The sequence below is a fragment of the Oncorhynchus gorbuscha genome, linkage group LG02 (genome assembly GCF_021184085.1).
Source record: "Oncorhynchus gorbuscha isolate QuinsamMale2020 ecotype Even-year linkage group LG02, OgorEven_v1.0, whole genome shotgun sequence".
NCBI classification, from domain to species: domain Eukaryota; kingdom Metazoa; phylum Chordata; class Actinopteri; order Salmoniformes; family Salmonidae; genus Oncorhynchus; species Oncorhynchus gorbuscha.
The window spans coordinates 108,704,958-108,728,980 of NC_060174.1; the positions used below are offsets into that span (position 1 = coordinate 108,704,958).

At 41.3% G+C, this 24,023-nt stretch overlaps 1 protein-coding gene across 4 annotated transcripts in view; it reads left to right on the forward strand.

The window, feature by feature from the left end:
• The first annotated feature begins 4,135 nt into the window (after positions 1 to 4,135).
• Positions 4,136 to 24,023, forward strand: part of LOC124015423 (serine/threonine-protein kinase DCLK1-like) — a 54,216-nt gene continuing 34,328 nt past the window's right edge. For 3 of the 4 annotated variants that reach the window (XR_006835149.1, XR_006835150.1, XM_046330605.1), the window contains exons 1-2: positions 4,136 to 4,155; positions 13,629 to 13,726. Coding sequence is in view for 1 of the 4 variants with exons in the window: in XM_046330605.1 (XP_046186561.1) it covers positions 4,140 to 4,155; positions 13,629 to 13,726 (114 nt within the window). In the remaining 3 variants the exon portion in view is untranslated. Of the gene's footprint in view, positions 4,156 to 13,627; positions 13,727 to 24,023 lie in introns of those variants that run through there. The other variant, XR_006835154.1, reaches the window with a different exon arrangement.

The following is a 24,023-nucleotide window of genomic DNA, read 5'->3' on the forward strand; positions in this document are numbered from 1 at the left end:
CTCGTTATTTAGTGCACTACTCTCTCGTTATTTAGTGCACTACTCTCTCGTTATTTAGTGCACTACTCTCTAGTTATTTAGTGCACTACTCTCTCGTTATTTAGTGCACTACTCTCTCGTTATTTAGTGCACTACTCTCGTTATTTAGTGCACTACTCTTTACTAGGAATGGGGTGCCATATGAGCCTTAGCCATAGATGTTGTCCCTCCTGTAATCCTGTGCCCTACATTGGCCCTCATAGTGGGAGAGGAGAGGAGACCATGCTAAATATAAATCTGTTATGCCGCTCCACTGACTCACCAACCAACCGCTGGGAACAATATACTGTAACTGCATGTCTCTGTCGCCTTTCAAGATGTATCACGATGCCAGATGTATCATGATGCCAGATTTATCATGATGCCAGATTTATCATGGTAATAATGCCAGATGTATCATGATGCCAGATGTATCATATTAATAATGCCAGATGTATCATGATGCCAGATGTATCATGTTAATGATGCCAGATGTATCATATTAATAATGCCAGATGTATCATGATGCCAGATGTATCATGTTAATGATGCCAGATGTATCATGATGCCAGATTTATCATGATGCCGGATGTATCATATTAATAATGCCAGATGTATCATATTAATAATGCCAGATGTATCATGGTAATAATGCCAGATGTATCATGATGTCAGATGTATCATGATGCCAGATGTATCATGGTAATAATGCCAGATGTATCATGATGCCAGATGTATCATATTAATAATGCCAGATGTATCATGGTAATAATGCCAGATGTATCATGGTAATAATGCCAGATGTATCATGATGCCAGATGTATCATGGTAATAATGCCAGATGTATCATGATGCCAGATGTATCATATTAATAATGCCAGATGTATCATGATGCCAGATGTATCATATTAATGATGCCAGATGTATCATATTAATGATGCCATGTGTATCATATTAATGATGCCAGATGTATCATGTTAATGATGCCAGATGTATCAATGATGCCAGATATATAATAATGCCAGATGTATCATGATGCCAGATGTATCATATTAATAATGCCAGATGTATCATGATGCCAGATGTATCATATTAATGATGCCAGATGTATCATATTAATGATGCCATGTGTATCATATTAATGATGCTGGATGTATCATGTTAATAATGCCAGATGTATCATGATGCCAGATATATCATATTAATGATGCTGGATGTATCATGATAATAATGCCAGATGTATCATGTTAATAATGCCAGATGTATCATGTTAATGATGCCATATGTATCATGTTAATGATGCCAGATGTATCATGATGCCAGATGTATCATGTTAATAATGCCAGATGTATCATGCTGCCAGATGTATCATATTAATGATGCCAGATGTATCATGTTAATGATGCCAGATGTATCATGATGCCAGATGTATCATGTTAATAATGCCAGATGTATCATGCTGCCAGATGTATCATGTTAATGATGCCAGATGTATCATGTTAATAATGCCAGATGTATCATATTAATGATGCCAGATGTATCATGATGCCAGATGTATCATGTTAATGATGCCAGATGTATCATGTTAATAATGCCAGATGTATCATATTAATGATGCCAGATGTATCATGATGCCATATGTATCATATTTAATGATCCATGTGTATCGTAATAATGCCAGATTAATGATGCCAGATGTATCATGGTAATAATGCCAGATGTATCATGCCAGGTATCATATTAATAATGCCAGATGTATCATATTAATAATGCCAGATGTATCATATTAATGATGCCAAGTGTATCATATTAATGATGCCAGATGTATCATGTTAATTATGCCAGATGTATCATGTTAATGATGCCAGATGTATCATATTAATGATGCCAGATGTATCATATTAATGATGCCATGTGTATCATGTTAATGATGCCATGTGTATCATGTTAATGATGCCAGATGTATCATGGTAATAATGCCAGATGTATCATGATACCAGATGTATCATGGTAATAATGCCAGATGTATCATGGTAATAATGCCAGATGTATCATGTTAATTATGCCATGTGTATCATATTAATGATGCCAGATGTTTAATATTAATGATGTCAGATGTATCATGATGCCATGTGTATCATATTAATGATGCCATGTGTATCATGTTAATGATGCCAGATGTATCATATTAATAATGCCAGATGTATCATGATGCCAGATGTATCATATTAATGATGCCAGATGTATCATATTAATAATGCCAGATGTATCATGATGCCATGTGTATCATATTAATGATGCCAGATGTTTCATATTAATGATGCCAGATGTATCATATTAATAATGTCAGATGTATCATGATGCTAGATGTATCATATTAATGATGCCAGATGTATCATATTAATGATGCCATGTGTATCATATTAATGATGCCATGTGTATCATATTAATGATGCCAGATGTATCATGTTAACAATGCCAGATGTATCATGATGCCAGATGTATCATGTTAATAATGCCAGATGTATCATGACGCCAGATGTATCATATTAATGATGCCAGATGTATCATGTTAATAATGCCAGATGTGTCATGATGCCAGATGTATCATATTAATGATGCCAGATGTATCATATTAATGATGCCAGATGTATCATATTAATGATGCCAGATGTATCATATTAATAATATCAGATGTATCATATGAATAATGCCAGATGTATCACATTAATGATGCCAGATGTATCATGTTAATAATGCCAGATGTATCAGATTAATGATGCCAGATGTATAATGTTAATAATGCCAGATGTATCATGTTAATAATGCCAGATGTATCATGATGCCAGATGTATCATATTAATGATGCCAGATGTATCATGTTAATAATGCCAGATGTATCATGATGCCAGATGTATCATATTAATGATGCCAGATGTATCATGTTAATAATGCCAGATGTATCATGATGCCAGATGTATCAAGTTAATAATGCCAGATGTATCATGATGCCAGATGTATCAATGTATCAAGTTAATAATGCCAGATGTATCATGATGCCAGATGTATCATATTAATGATGCCAGATGTATCATGTTAATAATGCCAGATGTATCAAGTTAATAATGCCAGATTTATCATGATGCCAGATGTATCATATTAATGATGCCAGATGTATCATGTTAATAATGCCAGATGTATCATGTTAATGATGCCAGATGTATCATGTTAATAATGCCAGATGTATCAAGTTAATAATGCCAGATGTATCATGATGCCAGATGTATCATATTAATGATGCCAGATGTATCATGTTAATGAAGCCAGATGTATCATGTTAATGAAGCCAGATGTATCATGTTAATAATGCCAGATGTATCATGTTAATGATGCCAGATGTATCATGTTAATAATGCCAGATGTATGTCATGATGCCAGATGTGTCATGATGCCAGATGTATCATATTAATGATGCCAGATGTATCATATTAATGATGCCCGATGTATCATGATGCCAGATGTATCATGATGATGCCAGATGTATCATGATGCCAGATGTATCATATTAATGATGCCAGATGTATCATGTTAATAATGCCAGATGTATCATGATGCCAGATGTATCATATTAATGAGGCCAGATGTATCATGTTAACGATGCCAGATGTATCATATTAATAATGCAAGGTAATGAGATGTGTCATGATGCCAGATGTATCATGATAATAGATGTATCATGTTAATTATGCCATCGACAACTCATTCTCTCTCTTGAGGTTGCTCTTCCAGATGTATCATATTAATGATGCCAGATGTATCATATCAATTCAATTCAATGATGGATGTATCATTTATGATGCCATTGTATCATATTAAGATGCCCCCCCACACACACCCCTGCCCCACACTATTAAAATGCCAGATGCACTGGTGCAGATGTCATAGTTAATAATGCCAGATGCCCTCCTAGATGTATCCTAATGAGCGCTTATTAAAATGCCAGTGTAGTCATATTAATATGCCGTGCTGATGCCAGATGTATCATGTTTCCCATTATCATGATGCAGATGTATCATTTTGATGCCAGATTTCTGTGTTAATTAATAGCAGATGTTTTCATCATGCTTGAAGTCCAAGGTGATGCCAGATGTATCTATTTGATCAGATTTCTTTTTATTTATTTTATTTTTTATTTCACCTTTATTTAACCAGGTAGGCATTAAGTTGAGAACATTTATTTAACCAGGTAGGCTAATGTTGCCAGAACATGTATCTGTTATTTAACCAGGTACGCTAGTTGAGAACACCTTTATTTAACCAGGTATCATAGTTTGAGAACAGATTTATTTAACCAGGTAGGCTAGTTGAGAACACCTTTATTTAACCAGGTAGGCTAGTTGAGAACACCTTTATTTAACCAGGTAGGCTAGTTGAGAACATGTTTATTTAACCAGGTAGGCTAGTTGAGAATGACCAGATTTATTTAACCAGGTAGACTAGTTGAGATCACCAGATTTATTTAACCAGATGTATCTTGTTGAGAACAGATTTATTTAACCAGGTAGGCTGTTGAGAACAGATTTATTTAACCAGGTAGGCCAGTTGAGAACACCTTTATTTAACCAGGTAGGCTAGTTGCCAGAACACCTTTGCCAGATGTATCATATTATTTAACCAGGTACGCTAGTTGAGAACACCTTTATTTAACCAGGTAGGCTAGTTGAGAACACCTTTATTTAACCAGGTAGGCTAGTTGAGAACACCAGATTTATTTAACCAGGTAGGCTAGTTGAGAACACCAGATGTATTATTTAACCAGGTATAGGCTAGTTGAGAACATGCCAGATTTATTTAACCAGGTAGGCTATGTTGAGAACACCAGATTTATTTAACCAGGTAGGCTAGTTGAGAACATATTATTGAACCAGGTAGGCAGATGTTGAGATACATAATGTTATTTAACCAGGTTGGCTAGTCTGAGAACACAAAGGGCTTTATTTAACCAGGTAGGCTAGTTGAGAACACCGGCACTGGTTTATTTAACCAGGCCTAGGCTAGTTGAGAACACCTTTATTTAACCAGGTAGGCTATTTCTGTGTTGAGAACACTGTGTTTTTATTTAACCAGGTAGGCTATTTCTCTTTCTTTTTATTTATTTTATTTTTACACCTTTATTTAACCAGGTAGGCTAGTTGAGAACACCTTTATTTAACCAGGTAGGCTAGTTGAGAACACCTTTATTTAACCAGGTAGGCTAGTTGAGAACACCTTTATTTAACCAGGTAGGCTAGTTGAGAACACCTTTATTTAACCAGGTAGGCTAGTTGAGAACACCTTTATTTAACCAGGTAGGCTAGTTGAGAACACCTTTATTTAACCAGGTAGGCTAGTTGAGAACAAGTTCTCATTTGCAACTGCGACCTGGCCAAGATAAAGCATAGCAGTGTGAACAGACAACACAGAGTTACACACTTCCAAGTCCTCACTCCTCATTGCTTTTATTCATTATAACTTGTATTATTAGGTGTTATTCATTTGCAATTATTTCTCTATTTTCTTTCTCTCTGCATTGGAAGTAAACATTTGACTGTTAGTCTACACCTGTTGTTTTACGAAGCATGTGACAACTACAATTTGATTCGATATTTTAACTCACAATTAGGTCGAAATGATGCAGCGAAGGTTTTACAGTTTTTTTTTCTTTTCTCGACGTTGTTCCCCAAGAGAGTCTCTTAACGCTGAAGGACGGTCTCGTAACGGAATGAGGCTTTTGGTTGTGTCTGTTATTTTCTCAGTTAAATATATGCTCTTTAGAAGGTGGTAATGATATAAAGGAAGTGGATTGTTTGAGAGAAAGACAGAATTAGCTCCAGTGGTTTTGTAATGGTGATGCTGAATTTGCTCTGGGTCATTTACATTAAATATACAATAGCAACATCCTGCATTTAGATGGAGACTTGTTAGTGTTGATATTTATACAGTGAACCATTAATGAACTAGGTTTTTGTGTAGCCTATGGATGTTTATCAAAATATATTTCCCCCAAGACAAGGACAGGCGATAATCGCACCTTGTGTCTCTGAGTGAAACCTTTTCCCCGGTAAGGTCTTCTTCTACTTTGTGAAACTGAACTAGTTGCATGGCCCCAGGAGATGAGCTTGGTTTATGGGCAGTTGGGGGAGAGGTGGGAGATTTGGGAGGTGGGCTACATATAGGGGTAGTTGGGGGAGACTGACATGACTGTAGAATTTACTGTAGTGTTGTTACAGACATGAATGTAGTATTTCCTGTAGTATTTACTGTAGTATTTACGGCAGTACTTACTGTAGTATTTACTGTAGTGTTTACCGTAGTATTTACTGTAGTATTTACTGTAGTATTTACAGCAGTACTTACTGTAGTATTTACTGTAGTGTTTACTGTAGTGTTTTTACAGACATGTCTAGTGTTTACTGTAGTATTTACTGTAGTGTTTATACAGGCATGACTAGTATGTACTGTAGTGTTTTCACAGACATGACTATAGTATTTACTGTGGTATGTACTGTTGTGTTTTTACAGACATGACTATAGTATTTACTGTATTATTTACTGTAGTGTTTTTACAGACATGACTAGTATTTACTGTAGTATTTTTACAGACATGACTATAGTATTTACGGTAGTATTTACTGTAGTGTTTTTACAGACATGACTATAGTATTTACTGTAGTATTTATACAGACATGACTAGTATGTACTGTAGTGTTTTACAGACATGACTAGTATGTACTGTAGTATTTTTACAGACATGACTATAGTATTTACTGTAGTATTTACTGTAGTGTTTATACAGGCATGACTAGTATTTACTGTAGTGTTTTTACAGACATGACTAGTATGTACTGTAGTGTTTTTACAGACATGACTAGTATGTACTGTAGTGTTTTTACAGACATGACTAGTATGTACTGTAGTGTTTTTACAGACATGACTAGTATTTACTGTAGTGTTTTTACAGACATGACTAGTATGTACTGTAGTGTTTTTACAGACATGACTAGTATTTACTGTAGTGTTTATACAGGCATGACTAGTATGTATTTACTGTAGTGTTTTTACAGACATGACTAGTATGTACTGTAGTGTTTTTACAGACATGACTAGTATTTACTGTAAAGTAGTAAGAAACATTCTAATCAGTACATGATCAAGGGATTTTACAGTGTGTTGTATAGTATTTACAGTATACTACAGTGTGTTGTTAGTATTCTACAGTATTTACAGTGTGTTTATAGCATGACTAGTATACTACAGTGTGTTTTTATAGTATTCCACTAGTATACTACAGTGTGTTTTATAGACATGACTACAGTATTTACAGTAGTATTTATAGTATTTATACAGGCATGACTACAGTATGTTGTAGTGTTTTACAGACATGACTAGTATGTTGTATAGTATTCCACAGTATGACTAGTGTGTTGTATAGTATTTACAGACATACAGTGTGTTGTATAGTATTTTACAGTATGACTACAGTGTGTTGTATAGTTTTTACAGACATGACTAGTATGTGTTGTATGTTTTTACAGTATGACTAGTATGTTGTAGTGTTTATACAGTATACTGACAGTGTGTACTGTAGTGTTTTACAGACATGACAGTATGTACTGTAGTAGTTTATACAGTATACTTGTATGTATTCTACAGTGTGTTGTATAGTATTCTACAGTATACTAAAGTGTGTTGTATAGTAAAGTACAGTAAACATTGTTGTATAGATTCACAGGATACTACAGTGTGTTGTATAGTATTCTACAGTATACTACAGTGTGTTGTATAGTATTCTACAGTATACTACAGTGTGTTGTATAGTATTCTACAGTATACTACAGTGTGTTGTATAGTATTCTACAGTATACTACAGTGTGTTGTATAGTATTCTACAGTATACTACAGTGTGTTGTATATTATTCTACAGTATACTACAATGTGTTGTATAGTATTCTACAGTATACTACAGTGTGTTGTATAGTATTCTACAGTATACTACAGTGTGTTGTATAGTATTCTACAGTATACTACAGTGTGTTGTATAGTATTCTACAGTATACTACAGTGTGTTGTATAGTATTCTACAGTATACTACAGTGTGTTGTATAGTATTCTACAGTATACTACAGTGTGTTGTATAGTATTCTACAGTATACTACAGTGTGTTGTATAGTATTCTACAGTATACTACAGTGTGTTGTATAGTATTCTACAGTATACTACAGTGTGTTGTATAGTATTCTACAGTATACTACAGTGTGTTGTATATTTGTTAGAATTATTATGAATAAATTAATAAACAATATCCCCATTTTAAATATAATTGTAACTAAGTAAACTTATACTCTGTTTTATTATATCTGGTTAACAATATGAGTTCATAAGAAGGGATTGTGTGACACGGACAAGGAGTAATTAAAGTTAACGAACACCATTCCAACTAGGAAGAAACTAATGGGTTGGGGACCGTGTAAACTAATGGGTTGGGGACCGTGTAAACTAATGGGTTGGGGACCGTGTAAACTAATGGGTTGGGGACTGTGTAAACTAATGGGTTGGGGACCGTGTAAACTACTGGGTTGGGGACCGTGTAAACTAATGGGTTGGGGACTGTGTAAACTAATGGGTTGGGGACCGTGTAAACTAATGGGTTGGGGACCGTGTAAACTAATGGGTTGGGGACCGTGTAAACTAATGGGTTGGGGACCGTGTAAACTAATGGGTTGGGGACCGTGTAAACTAATGGGTTGGGGACCGTGTAAACTAATGGGTTGGGGACCTTGTAAACTAATGGGTTGGGGACTGTGTAAACTAATGGGTTGGGGACCGTGTAAACTAATGGGTTGGGGACTGTGTAAACTAATGGGTTGGGGACTGTGTAAACTAATGGGTTGGGGACTGTGTAAACAGATAAGGTCGTTAGCCTATGGTTGAACCTACGGAACTGAGCTCTGGGGTTTTTAGATAAGACAGTGTGTGCATTCCTAGGTTTTCTGTTAATTAGAACTGTCAGCTGGTGGTGATCGATAATGTTGAGGGGGCAAAAGTTACCTGGGAGTGTGTTAGTAAGTTTCACCAGAGCCAGTAGGATGAGTTGGCTGGGACTCTGTGAGCCGTGTTGGGAGCCAGTAGGACGAGTTGGCTGGGACTCTATGAGCCGTGTTGCAGTGAGATTATCTCAGGCAATAACATTGAAATAGCACGCGACTTCCATTCCTTTCAACACATAACATCATGGTTTCACAAATGATTTGTATGATCCAACTGTTTGGTTATCGTCGATATAGAATAAATGTTGGCTGTATAATTTCTCTAGCGAACCTAATTGGAATTGTCAACAATGTTTTTCAAGCTAGTTCCTCTTTATTTTATTTAACTAGACAGTTAAGAACAAATTCTTATTTTCAATGACGGCCTAGGAACAGTGGGTTAACTTCCTTGTTCAGGGGCAGAATGACAGATTTTTACCTTGTCAGCTCGGGGGTTTGAACTTGCAACCTTCCGGTTACTAGTCCAACACTAACGACTAGGCTACCTGCCCCCCTACACTCTAACCACTAGGTTACCTGCCGCCTCTACACTCTAACCACTAGGCTACCTGCCACCCCTACACTCTAACCACTAGACTACCTGCCGCCTCTACACTCTAACCACTAGGCTACCCTGCCGCCTCTACACTCTAACCACTAGGCTACCTGCCGCCTCTACACTCTAACCACTAGGCTACCTGCCCCCCTACACTCTAACCACTAGACTACCTGCCGCCTCTACACTCTAACCACTAGGCTACCCTGCCGCCTCTACACTCTAACCACTAGACTACCTGCCGCCTCTACACTCTAACCACTAGGCTACCCTGCCGCCTCTACACTCTAACCACTAGACTACCTGCCGCCTCTACACTCTAACCACTAGGCTACCCTGCCGCCTCTACACTCTAACCACTAGTCTACCCTGCCGCCTCTACACTCTAACCACTAGGCTACCTGCCGCCTCTACACTCTAACCACTAGGCTACCCTGCCGCCCATACACTCTAATCACTAGGCTACCCTGCCGCCTCTACACTCTAACCACTAGACTACCTGCCGCCCCTACACTCTAACCACTAGGCTACCCTGCCGCCTCTACACTCTAACCACTAGACTACCTGCCGCCTCCACACTCTAACCACTAGGCTACCCTGCCGCCTCTACACTCTAACCACTAGTCTACCCTGCCGCCTCTACACTCTAACCACTAGGCTACCCTGCCGCCTCTACATTCTAACCACTAGGCTACCTGCCGCCTCTACACTCTAACCACTAGGCTACCTGCCGCCTCTACACTCTAACCACTAGGCTACCTGCCGCCTCTACACTCTAACCACTAGGCTACCTGCCGCCTCTACACTCTAACCACTACGCTACCTGCCACCTCTACACTCTAACCACTAGGCAACCTGCCGCCTCTACACTCTAACCACTAGGCTACCCTGCCGCCTCTACACTCTAACCACTAGTCTACCCTGCCGCCCCTACACTCTAACCACTAGGCTACCCTGCCGCCTCTACACTCTAACCACTAGGCAACCTACCGCCTCTACACTCTAACCACTAGCCTACCTACCGCCTCTACACTCTAACCACTAGCCTACCCTGCCGCCTCTACACTCTAAACACTAGACTACCCTGCCGCCTCCACACTCTAACCACTAGGCTACCCTGCCGCCTCTACACTCTAACCACTAGGCTACCCTGCCGCCTCTACGCTCTAACCACTAGGCTACCCTGCCGCCTCTACACTCTAACCACTAGGCTACCCTGCCGCCTCTACACTCTAACCACTAGGCTACCCTGCCGCCTCTACGCTCTAACCACTAGGCTACCCTGCCGCCTCTACACTCTAACCACTAGGCTACCCTGCCGCCTCTACACTCTAACCACTAGGCTACCCTGCCGCCTCTACACTCTAACCACTAGGCTACCCTGCCGCCTCTACACTCTAACCACTAGGCTACCCTGCCGCCTCTACACTCTAACCACTAGCCTACCCTGCCGCCTCTACGCTCTAACCACTAGGCTACCTGCCGCCTCTACACTCTAACCACTAGGCTACCCTGCCGCCTCTACACTCTAACCACTAGGCTACCCTGCCGCCTCTACACTCTAACCACTAGCCTACCCTGCCGCCTCTACACTCTAACCACTAGACTAGCCTGCCGACCCTGTATGGTTCTACTGACCAACCCTGTATGGTTCTACTGACTAACCCTGTATGGTTCTACTGACCGACCCTGTATGGTTCTACTGACCAACCCTGTATGGTTCTACTGACCAACCCTGTATGGTTCTACTGACCAACCCTGTATGGTTCTACTGACCAACCCTGTATGGTTCTACTGACCGACCCTGTATGGTTCTACTGACCAACCCTGAAAAACATGGTTTATAACCAACCCTGTTTGGTTCTTTGACCGAACCCTGATTCAAATGGTTCAACTGACCAACCCTTTGATGGTTCTACTGACCAACCCTGTATGGTTCTACTGACCGACCCTGTATGGTTCTACTGACCAACCCTGTATGGTTCTACTAACCAACCCTGTATGGTTCTACTGTAATACTGCTGTTGTTCTGAGAGACCCTGTATGGTTCTACTAACCTACCCTGTATGGTTCTACTAACCTACCCTGTATGGTTCTACTGACCTACCCTGTATGGTTCTACTAACCTACCCTGTATGGTTCTACTGACCAACCCTGTATGGTTCTACTAACCGACCCTGTATGGTTCTACTGACCAACCCTGTATGGTTCTACTAACCGACCCTGTATGGTTCTACTAACCGACCCTGTATGGTTCTACTGACCGACCCTGTATGGTTCTACTGACCTACCCTGTATGGTTCTACTTAGCACCTTTTTTCTAAGAGTGTACATGCATTGAAAAACATGGGTTCATATTTGACTGGTTTTGGTTTTTGCCCCAGAACTAAACAGCTGATTCAAATAGCCAACTCATCGTCAAGCCTTTGATTTTTTGAGTAATATAACAGGGTTCTAGGTAATACTGCTGTTGTTCTGAGACAGACGGTAATATAACTTGGTTCTAGGTAATATTGCTGTTGTTCTGATACAGTAATATAACAGGGTTCTAGGTAATACTGCTGTTGTTCTGAGACAGACGGTAATATAACAGGGTTCTAGGTAATACTGCTGTTGTTCTGAGACAGACGGTAATATAACTTGGTTCTAGGTAATATTGCTGTTGTTCTGATACAGTAATATAACAGGGTTCTAGGTAATACTGCTGTTCTGAGACAGTAATATAACAGGGTTCTAGGTAATACTGCTGTTGTTCTGAGACAGACGGTAATATAACAGGGTTCTAGGTAATACTGCTGTTGTTCTGAGACAGTAATATAACAGGGTTCTAGGTAATACTGCTGTTGTTCTGAGACAGACGGTAATATAACAGGGTTCTAGGTAATACTGCTGTTGTTCTGAGACAGACGGTAATATAACAGGGTTCTAGGTAATATTGCTGTTGTTCTGAGACAGTAATATAACAGGGTTCTAGGTAATACTGCTGTTCTGAGACAGTAATATAACAGGGTTCTAGGTAATACTGCTGTTGTTCTGAGACAGACGGTAATATAACAGGGTTCTAGGTAATACTGCTGTTGTTCTGAGACTGTAATATAACAGGGTTCTAGGTAATACCACTGTTGTTCTGAGACAGACGGTAATATAACAGGGTTCTAGGTAATACTGCTGTTGTTCTGAGACAGACAGTAATATAACAGGGTTCTAGGTAATACTGCTGTTGTTCTGAGACAGTAATATAACAGGGTTCTAGGTAATACTGCTGTTGTTCTGAGACAGACAGTAATATAACAGGGTTCTAGGTAATACTGCTGTTGTTCTGAGACAGTAATATAACAGGGTTCTAGGTAATACCACTGTTGTTCTGAGACAGACAGTAATATAACAGGGTTCTAGGTAATACTGCTGTTGTTCTGAGACAGACAGTAATATAACAGGGTTCTAGGTAATACCACTGTTGTTCTGAGACAGTAATATAACAGGGTTCTAGGTAATACTGCTGTTGTTCTGAGACAGACAGTAATATAACAGGGTTCTAGGTAATACCACTGTTGTTCTGAGACAGTAATATAACTTGGTTCTAGGTAATATTGCTGTTGTTCTGAGACAGTAATATAACAGGGTTCTAGGTAATACTGCTGTTGTTCTGAGACAGTAATATAACAGGGTTCTAGGTAATACTGCTGTTGTTCTGAGACTGTAATATAACAGGGTTCTAGGTAATACCACTGTTGTTCTGAGACAGCCGGTAATATAACAGGGTTCTAGGTAATACTGCTGTTGTTCTGAGACAGACGGTAATATAACAGGGTTCTAGGTAATACTGCTGTTGTTCTGAGACAGTAATATAACAGGGTTCTAGGTAATACTGCTGTTGTTCTGAGACAGTAATATAACAGGGTTCTAGGTAATACTGCTGTTGTTCTGAGACAGTAATATAACAGGGTTCTAGGTAATACTGCTGTTGTTCTCTCTCTCTCTCTCTATAGTTAATGGGAATCAGACCAGTCATCTGTCCACTCCTTGCTCGGGGAAATCTCCCAGCCCCTCCCCTTCCAGCCCTGCTACAGACTTCAGACCTAGCAGGGTAAGACCACGTACACAATCTGTCCTGCTTACACCCTGTCCTGCTACACCCTGTCCTGCTACATCCTTTCCTGCTACAGACATCAGACCTAGCAGGGTAAGACCACATACACAATCTGTCCTGCTTACACCCTGTCCTGCTACACCCTGTCCTGCTACATCCTTTCCTGCTACAGACCGCAGACCTAGCAGGGTAAGACCACATACACAATCTTGTACAGCTAATCTTGGGGACACACAATCTAAAACTAACCCTATCCCTTACTCGTAGCCTAACCCTAACCTTAACCTTAAACCTAAGCCTAGCTCCTAACCCTAGCTCCTAACCCTAGCTCCTAACCCTAGCTCCTAACCCTAGCTCTAACCCTAGCTCCTAAGCCTAAACCTAACCCTAGCTCCTAACCCTAGCTCCTAACCCTAAACCTAACCCTAACCTAACCCTAAACCTAACCCTAGCTCCTAAACCTAATCCTAGCTCCTAAGCCTAGCTCCTAACCCTAAACCTAACCCTAGCTCCTAACCCTAAACCTAATCCTAGCTCCTAACCCTAGCTCCTAACCCTAAACCTAACCCTAGCTCCTAAGCCTAGCTCCTAACCCTAGCTCCTAACCCTAGCTCCTAAGACTAGCTCCTAACCCTAAACCTAACCCTAGCTCCTAACCCTAGCTCCTAAGCCTAGCTCCTAACCCTAAACCTAACCCTAGCTCCTAAGCCTAGCTCCTAACCCTAAACCTAACCCTAGCTCCTAACCCTAGCTCCTAAGCCTAGCTCCTAACCCTAGCTCCTAACCCTAGCTCCTAACCCTAGCTCCTAACCCTAGCTCCTAACCCTAAATCTAACCCTAGCTCCTAACCCTAGCTCCTAACCCTAGCTCCTAACCCTAAATCTAACCCTAGCTCCTAACCTTAGCTCCTAACCATAACCCTAGCTCCTAACCCTAAACCTAACCCTAGCTCCTAACCATAACCCTAGCTCCTAACCCTAAACCTAGCCCTAAACCTAACCCTAGCTCCTAACCATAACCCTAGCTCCTAACCCTAAACCTAACCCTAGCTCCTAACCATAACCCTAGCTCCTTACCCTAAATCTAACCCTAGCTCCTAACCCTAGCTCCTAACCCTAGCTCCTAACCCTAGATCCTAAGCCTAGCTCCTAACCCTAAACCTAACCCTAGCTCCTAAACCTAGCTCCTAAGCCTAGCTCCTAACCCTAAACCTAGCTCCTAAACCTAGCTCCTAACCCTAGCTCCTAACCCTAAACCTAACCCTAGCTCCTAACCCTAGCTCCTAACCCTAAACCGACACACATACCCTTACGCTCTATAACACACTCCCTCTATGTTCCCAGGAGAAGAACAAGTCCCAGTCTACAACCTAGAGTCACAAACTACAAATCCCACAATCCTTAGAGTCTCAGAAGGTTTTCCGACCCTTGGCCTGTCACGCTGCTGCTTCGGGAATTCTGGAAATACTCGATCTCATGTTAAAATTCCAATGATGTAGTTCCGGAATCCTGTTGATATTTTTTTCCTTGGAATTTTCCTTTCTGTGGTGATAACGTGTCTGTATTCTTCTGCCTTTTCTATTCTCGTAGTCATTGGTTGTGTCTCAAATTATATCCTAGTTACTACACAGTGCACTACTATTGTCCACTCATCACCTATAGATACACATTTTTTTTTAAATATATATATTGCTGTATATCCAGATAGTGGTGAAAGGTAGTGCACTATGTAGGGAATAAGAGGTCATGTGATATGTAGCCATGGATACTGTGCAGGGTATGTTGATTGAAGCTGAAAGCTAGACACCAGGGCTGGAGGTAATAACAATTTAAAGGCAGTCAATTTAAAGGCAGTCAATTTAAAGGCAGTCCATTTAAATGCAGTCCATTTAAAGGCAGTCCATTTAAAGACAGTCAATTTAAAGGCAGTCAATTTAAAGGCAGTCCATTTAAAGGCAGTCCATTTAAAGGCAGTCCATTTAAAGGCAGTCCATTTAAAGGCAGTCCATTTAAAGGCAGTCAATATAAAGGCAGTCAATTTAAAGGCAGTCAATTTAAAGACAGTCAATTTAAAGGCAGTCAATTTAAAGGTAGTCAATTTAAAGGTAGTCAATTTAAAGGCAGTCAATTTAAAGGTAGTCAATTTAAAGGTAGTCAATTTAAAGTCAGTCAATTTAAAGACAGTCAATTTAAAGGCACTTTTAAAAAAAATTTAAATTGGCAGTCAATATAAAGGCAGTCAATATAAAGGCAGTCAATTTAAAGTCAGTCAATTTAAAGGCAGTCAATTTAAAGGCAGTACACTTTTGAACTAAATAGCTTCTACTCCGTCAGTTCATTGAGAAGTCATTGAAAATATATGCACTTTTTAAAAAATGTTAAATTGTCTTTGAAGTTTACTTCCTGAATTGACATGATTTAATTGTAATTGACCCCCAGCCCTGCTAGACTCTAATACTGTACTGGAATATACTATAACAGGAGACTAAAAGGCATGACAATAACAATGACATGACAATACCTCTACATCAGGTATCCCAAAATTGACCCCAGCCCTAGATGCTGAGTCCCAAAATACTTACTAGATGAATATAACAGGAACATGCAACTCAAGTGGAAGATGTTTGAGTCCCAAAATAACCCCCTGTTCCCTAGATGACCCACCTCCCAAAATAACCCCCTCAAAAGTAGTATTAAAATCTATACAGTCTAGCTCTGACTCTGTGTGTGTGTGTGTGTGTGTGTGTGTGTGTGTGTGTGTGTGTGTGTGTGTGTGTGTGTGTGTGTGTGTGTGTGTGTGTGTGTGTGTGTGTGTGTGTGTGTGTGTGTGTGTGTGTGTGTGTGTGTGTGTGTGTGTGTGTGTGTGTGTGTGTGTAATGTGCAGAAATTGATTGATTTGGTCTGGTTTTAGTCTCGTGCTCGTATTGATCCAGGCAGGATTAATCGATCGTGGAACCTGGCCCTCAGGCCTACTAAACAATGAGTTGATTATTGATTAGGATTACTTTCGTCTCACCTGTCCTCTCCAGTAAAGTAACACTGTCAGTAACAGTTTATTATACAGTCAAAGGCCATCTGCTCTATAAGGTCGTGCCGGGGTCTTCTTAACTGGGCTATGACAACGGGGAAGTCCGTCTGTGAATGGGGGAGGACGAAGCACAGACGCCGGAGCATGTCTGCCACTCTTTCAGAGCAGGTGAAGCACACCTCCGTTTCACAACAGAGCAGCTCTTACACCAAAGATTGCTTTGCTGCCACACCCACAACGGAAGGCAGTATATTATTTTCCATCCGCTCTCTCCTGTATACTGTAGCCCCTGTAACTCATAGCGTCACTCCAGCAGACTGACGGTCATATTGAGGTGTATTATTGAGTTGAACTATGTAGAGTTCCTGGGTAGGGACTAGAGTGTGTGCTGTATTTTAAGTAGGTCTCTCTCTTTCTCTCTGGTTTTATTTCCTGTGAATGCTAAGGGAGAGAACAGTACCCACACAGACATTTACATTGTAGTAATTTAGTAGTATACTGCCATGTCCACTGGTAGTACAACTATCTCCCCTGCTGAAGAAAAACAATGTGAAAAACACAACGAAAGCTTCGTTGTGGTTTAGCTGGTGACCAGCCTTCGTTGTGGTTTAGCTGGTGACCAGCCTTCGTTGTGGTTTAGCTGGTGACCAGCCTTCGTTGTGTTTTAGCTGGTGACCAGCCTTCGTTGTGGTTTAGCTGATGACCGACCTTCGTTGTGGTTTAGCTGGTGACCAGCCTTCGTTGTGGTTTAGCTGGTGAACGACCTTCGTTGTGTTTTAGCTGGTGACCAGCCTTCATTGTGGTTTAGCTGGTGACCAGCCTTTCGTTGTGGTTTAGCTGGTGACCAGCCTTCGTTGTGGTTTAGCTGGTGACCAGCCTTTCGTTGTGGTTTAGCTGGTGACCAGCCTTTCGTTGTGGTTTAGCTGATGACCAGCCTTCGTTGTGGTTTAGCTGGTGACCAGCCTTCGTTGTGGTTTAGCTGGTGAACGACCTTCGTTGTGTTTTGGCTGGTGACCAGCCTTCGTTGTGGTTTAGCTGGTGACTGGCCTTCGTTGTGGTTTAGCTGGTGACCAGCCTTCGTTGTGTTTTGGACACTGGAGACCCTGCTAAGTCACATTATGCTGACTTGCAAAGTGAAGTGTAATTCCTATGGGAATCCAACCTGTGTGGGGATATCCAACAATTAGAATCTGTAATCAGAATGGCAGCCAGAGTTAGCAAGATTTAAGAAATGAGAATATCTAAACCAATTACACGGGAACAACCATTTCAGTGACAAAAGATTGGATTAGTTTTGAAAAAATGTATGATATTTATCTTTGTTTAGCATAAGATTAATTCATTGATTAATACATGGACAATGAGTACACGCATAAACATAGATATTGAAAAAAATAATTCTACAAATCTAACTGTAATAGAGCAGGCTGGGAAATGTTAAATGATGGACGTGGTTTTGCAGATCAGCTTGACCCTGGTTGTTTGCCAGCGATGAGGGGGATTGGTGGATTAAGCTTTTAATGGCTGCAGGGTTAGTTGATTTCACAAGGTGTTATGAATTCAAACCACAGTATAGTAGCTGATACACAGCCAATACAGTAGGTGGCGACATTGCCACATATATTTGTTAGCAGCCCACCATAATACAGAAGAAGGAGGAGGAGGAGAAAGAGGGTGAGGGCATATCAGGAAGTGTTTGTTACTGCTGTAGTGGTTGTGAAGAACCATCCTGTCCATCATGTTTTTCTTAAATGCCATGTAAGTGTACTGTAATTTTTACGGTACATTACAGGCTACTGGTTGCAGTGTAAATACGGTAAACAACCAGTTACTGTATTTTGTTTTACAGCTGAATTAAGGTGTTATTGCTGTAAAAGGACAGTATGCTGCTGAATGTTGATTACTTCAGATTTATAATTTAAACTCGCAACCTCTTTGTTGATAATGACCTGAATGTCCTGCTACGTCACCGGGTCTCTGGACATGATAGATGATGAGATCGGCCAGAAATACATTCCTGCACTTTTCTAAAAGTCACCCAGAATCAAGTAAACAAATGGTTTTATTATCTGACAATGCCCATGTTAATATAGCAGGGACACTTGATGTGAAGTGTGCTAAATTCTTTGGGGATTTGAACTTGACAGCTTTTGGACGGAAGTTCATTAACATGCAACTAACTGCCAGTAATTTACTGGAAGCTTAACAGGCAACTAACTGCCAGTAATTTACTGGAAGCTTAACAGGCAACTAACTGCCAGTAATTTACTGGAAGCTTAACAGGTAACTAACTGCCAGTAATTTACTGGAAGCTTAACAGGCAACTAACTGCCAGTAATTTACTGGAAGCTTAACAGGCAACTAACTGCCAGTAATTTACTGGAAGCTTAACAGGCAACTAACTGCCAGTAATTTACTGGAAGCTTAACAGGCAACTAACTGCCAGTAATTTACTGGAAGCTTAACAGGCAACTAACTGCCAGTAATTTACTGGAAGCTTAACAGGTAACTAACTGCCAGTAATTTACTGGAAGCTTAACAGGCATCTAACTGTCAGTAACTTACTGGAAGCTTAACAGGCAACTAACTGTCAGTAACTTACTGGAAGCTTAACAGGCAACTAACTGCCAGTAATTTAGGAATTAGCCTATCAATAGAACTGTAGAATGTTTCATAGGTTCTACATGGAACCCGAGGGTTCTTCATGAGAGGGTTCTACATGGAACTGAAAGGTGTTCCCCTACAGGGGCAAATCAAAGGGTTCTACATGGAACCCGAGGGTTCTTCATGAGAGGGTTCTACATGGAACTGAAAGGTGTTCCCCTACAGGGGCAAATCAAAGGGTTCTACATGGAACCAGAGGGTTCTTCATGAGAGGGTTCTACATGGAACCAGAGGGTTCTTCATGAGAGGGTTCTACATGGAACGAGAGGGTTCTTCATGAGAGGGTTCTACATGGAACCAGGGGGTTCTTCATGAGAGGGTTCTACATGGAACCAGGGGGTTCTTCATGAGAGGGATATAAATTAGACTAAAAAGGGTTCCCCTACATGGACAATCAACAGAATGTCTATTATTTAAAAAATGTTAAATCTTTGTCATACCCACAGATCCATTGGCGTAGAAGGAAATTCAGGTCGCTGGGAACCGAGAGGTTGTGAGTTCAAAGTCCCAGCGAGGTTTACTCCCTCTCAAATAATCAGCATGTTGCTGGTCTGCAAAACCACGCCCGTCCTTATCATATTTCCCAGCATGCTCTAGTCCAGTTATATTTTCAGAAGATGTTGCAATATCTGTGTTTTTGCATTCATCAACTAACTAATTCCTCAATTAACTAATTAATCAATTCATGTATCTTATGGTACACAAAGATAAATCACTGTTTCTACAATCTGTTAGTTGTACTTATCGCACCTGTTGCTGAAATGGTTTATCTTGTCTCGTTCATTCATGGTTCTAACCCGGCTGTCATTCTGACTGCAGATTACACTAATTCACTCTGGCTAGATTTCCAGCTAGACCAGCATGGATCAGTAGAGGCCAGCTAGACCAGCATGGATCAGTAGAGGCCAGCTAGACCAGCATGGATCAGTAGAGGCCAGCTAGACCAGCATGGATCAGCAGAGGCCAGCTAGACCAGCATGGATCAGCAGAGGCCAGCTAGACCAGCATGGATCAGTAGAGGCCAGCTAGACCAGCATGGATCAGCAGAGGCCAGCTAGACCAGCATGGATCAGTAGAGGCCAGCTAGACCAGCATGGATCAGTAGAGGCCAGCTAGACCAGCATGGATCAGTAGAGGCCAGCTAGACCAGCATGGATCAGTAGAGGCCAGCTAGACCAGCATGGATCAGCAGAGGCCAGCTAGACCAGCATGGATCAGTAGAGGCCAGCTAGACCAGCATGGATCAGTAGAGGCCAGCTAGACCAGCATGGATCAGTAGAGGCCAGCTAGACCAGCATGGATCAGTAGAGGCCAGCTTGACATTTATGCTGGGCAGTTTTTTTTTTTTTTTCAGCAGGCTCAATAGAATACAGTCAAATCAATGAACTGTATGACCTAGTAAAACTCCTGGCTGCTCACAGCAGGTTCTCATTCAGATGAATGGCTTTTCACTTACAGACACAATGGATTGCGTTTTATACAGCCTAGCCTAGTACAACTTCCAGCATCTGTTTACTGTGAACACTGAGGCTGTACCCGCTTTAAGTTACAGGTTTACTGTGAACACTGAGGCTCTACCTACTTTAAGTTACAGTTTTACTGTGAACACTGAGGCTGTACCTGCTTTACGATACAGTTTTACTGTGAACACTGAGGCGGTACCTGCTTTAAGTTACAGTTTTACTGTGAACACTGAGGCTGTACCTGCTTTAAGTTACAGTTTTACTGTGAACACTGAGGCTGTACCTGCTTTAAGTTACAGTTTTACTGTGAACACTGAGGCTGTACCTGCTTTAAGTTAGTTTTACTGTGAACACTGAGCCTGTACCTGCTTTAAGTTACAGTTTTACTGTGAACACTGAGGCTGTACCTGCTTTAAGTTACAGTTTTACTGTGAACACTGAGGCTGTACCTGCTTTAAGTTAGTTTTACTGTGAACACTGAGCCTGTACCTGCTTTAAAGTTTTACTGTGAACACCGAGGCTGTACCTGCTTTAAGTTAGTTTTACTGTGAACACCGAGGCTGTACCTGCTTTTAGTTACAGTGTTACTGTGAACACTGAGGCTGTACCTGCTTTAAGTTACAGTGTTACTGTGAACACTGAGGCTGTACCCACTATAAGTTACAGGTTTACTGTGAACACTGAGGCTGTACCTGCTTTAGGTTACAGTTTTACTGTGAACACTGAGGCTGAACCCACTGTAAGTTACAGTTTTACTGTGAACACTGAGGCTGTACCCACTATAAGTTACAGTTTTACTGTGAACACTGAGGCTGAACCCACTGTAAGTTACAGTTTTACTGTGAACACTGAGGCTGTACCCACTATAAGTTACAGTTTTACTGTGAACACTGAGGCTGTACCCACTAAGTTACAGTTTTACTGTGAACACTGAGGCTGTACCCACTAAGTTACAGTTTTACTGTGAACACTGAGGCTGTACCTGCTTTAAGTTAGTTTTACTGTGAACACTGAGGCTTTACTTACTGTAAATTACAGTTTTAACAGTGGCTAACTAGTCTACTAGTTTGTATTTGATCATAATGTAGACCTACCAGAGAGGCCTACCATCAAAAACAATGGAGAAAATGCATCCCATAACATTTTAACATGGAAACAGCTGTTCTATCATTCAGACTACAGTATCAGCCGATGTGGGGTGTTCTAAAAACATACAGGACACGAACCTGTTAATCCACTCGTCCTTCAGACAAGGAGGTGACTGTTGTTAATCCACTCGTCCTTCAGACAAGGAGGTGACTGTGTCGTTATTCCACTCGTCCTTCAGACAAGGAGGTGACTGTGTCGTTATTCCACTCGTCCTTCAGACAAGGAGGTGACTGTGTCGTTATTCCACTCGTCCTTCAGACAAGGAGGTGACTGTGTCGTTATTCCACTCGTCCTTCAGACAAGGAGGTGACTGTGTCGTCATTCCACTCGTCCTTCAGACAAGGAGGTGACTGTGTCGTTATTCCACTCGTCCTTCAGACAAGGAGGTGACTGTGTCGTTATTCCACTCGTCCTTCAGACAAGGAGGTGACTGTGTCGTTATTCCACTCGTCCTTCAGACAAGGAGGTGACTGTGTCGTTATTCCACTCGTCCTTCAGACAAGGAGGTGACTGTGTCGTTATTCCACTCGTCCTTCAGACAAGGAGGTGACTGTGTCGTTATTCCACTCGTCCTTCAGACAAGGAGGTGACTGTGTCGTTATTCCACTCGTCCTTCAGACAAGGAGGTGACTGTGTCGTTATTCCACTCGTCCTTCAGACAAGGAGGTGACTGTGTCGTTATTCCACTCGTCCATCAGACAAGGAGGTGACTGTGTCGTTATTCCACTCGTCCATCAGACAAGGAGGTGACTGTGTCGTTATTCCACTCGTCCTTCAGACAAGGAGGTGACTGTGTCGTTATTCCACTCGTCCTTCAGACAAGGAGGTGACTGTGTCGTTATTCCACTCGTCCATCAGACAAGGAGGTGACTGTGTCGTTATTCCACTCGTCCATCAGACAAGGAGGTGACTGTGTCGTTATTCCACTCGTCCATCAGACAAGGAGGTGACTGTGTCGTTATTCCACTCGTCCTTCAGACAAGGAGGTGACTGTGTCGTTATTCCACTCGTCCTTCAGACAAGGAGGTGACTGTGTCGTTATTCCACTCGTCCTTCAGACAAGGAGGTGACTGTGTCGTTATTCCACTCGTCCTTCAGACAAGGAGGTGACTGAACATCTTGTTGTGTTGTATGATACAAGAAACCACTTAACAAAATACATTTACATTTAAGTCATTTAGCAGACGCTCTTATCCAGAGCGACTTACAAATTGGTGCATTCACCTTATGACATCCAGTAGAACAGTCACTTTACAATAGTGCATCTAAATCTTAAAGGGGGGGGGGGTGAGAGGGATTACTTATCCTATCCTAGGTATTCCTTATAGAGGTGGGGTTTCAGGTGTCTCCGGAAGGTGGTGATTGACTCCGCTGTCCTGGCGTCGTGAGGGAGTTTGTTCCACCATTGGGGGGCCAGAGCAGCGAACAGTTTTGACTAGGCTGAGCGGGAACTGTACTTCCTCAGTGGTAGGGAGGCGAGCAGGCCAGAGGTGGATGAACGCAGTGCCCTTGTTTGGGTGTAGGGCCTGATCAGAGCCTGGAGGTACTGAGGTGCCGTTCCCCTCACAGCTCCGTAGGCAAGCACCATGGTCTTGTATAAATGCATTATTATTCCCATACCATTATTACAGAGAATCAGACACATTATGCTCCCCTCTGCTTATTGGCTACTGAGCTTATTCAAGCCTGTCTCAAAATACAACACTGTCCCTTTAAGACAAAAACAAGCTCTTTACCTGACTCACTTTTCAAAGATTTCTAGAAATGTACATATTTTGTTCTCTTGTAGGAAGCAACCGCTCCTCCACTGCTGACTACAAATGATCTGTAACTGGGCTAATAACTCACTAACTAGCGAAGGATGTGAACAGAATGTACACACGTCGCTACATGCAGCTCTGGCTTTGATCTCAAAACAAACACATCTACTCACGACCCCTCATGCTGTAAACACAGTCCAGTTTACTTACTCACGACCCCTCATGCTGTAA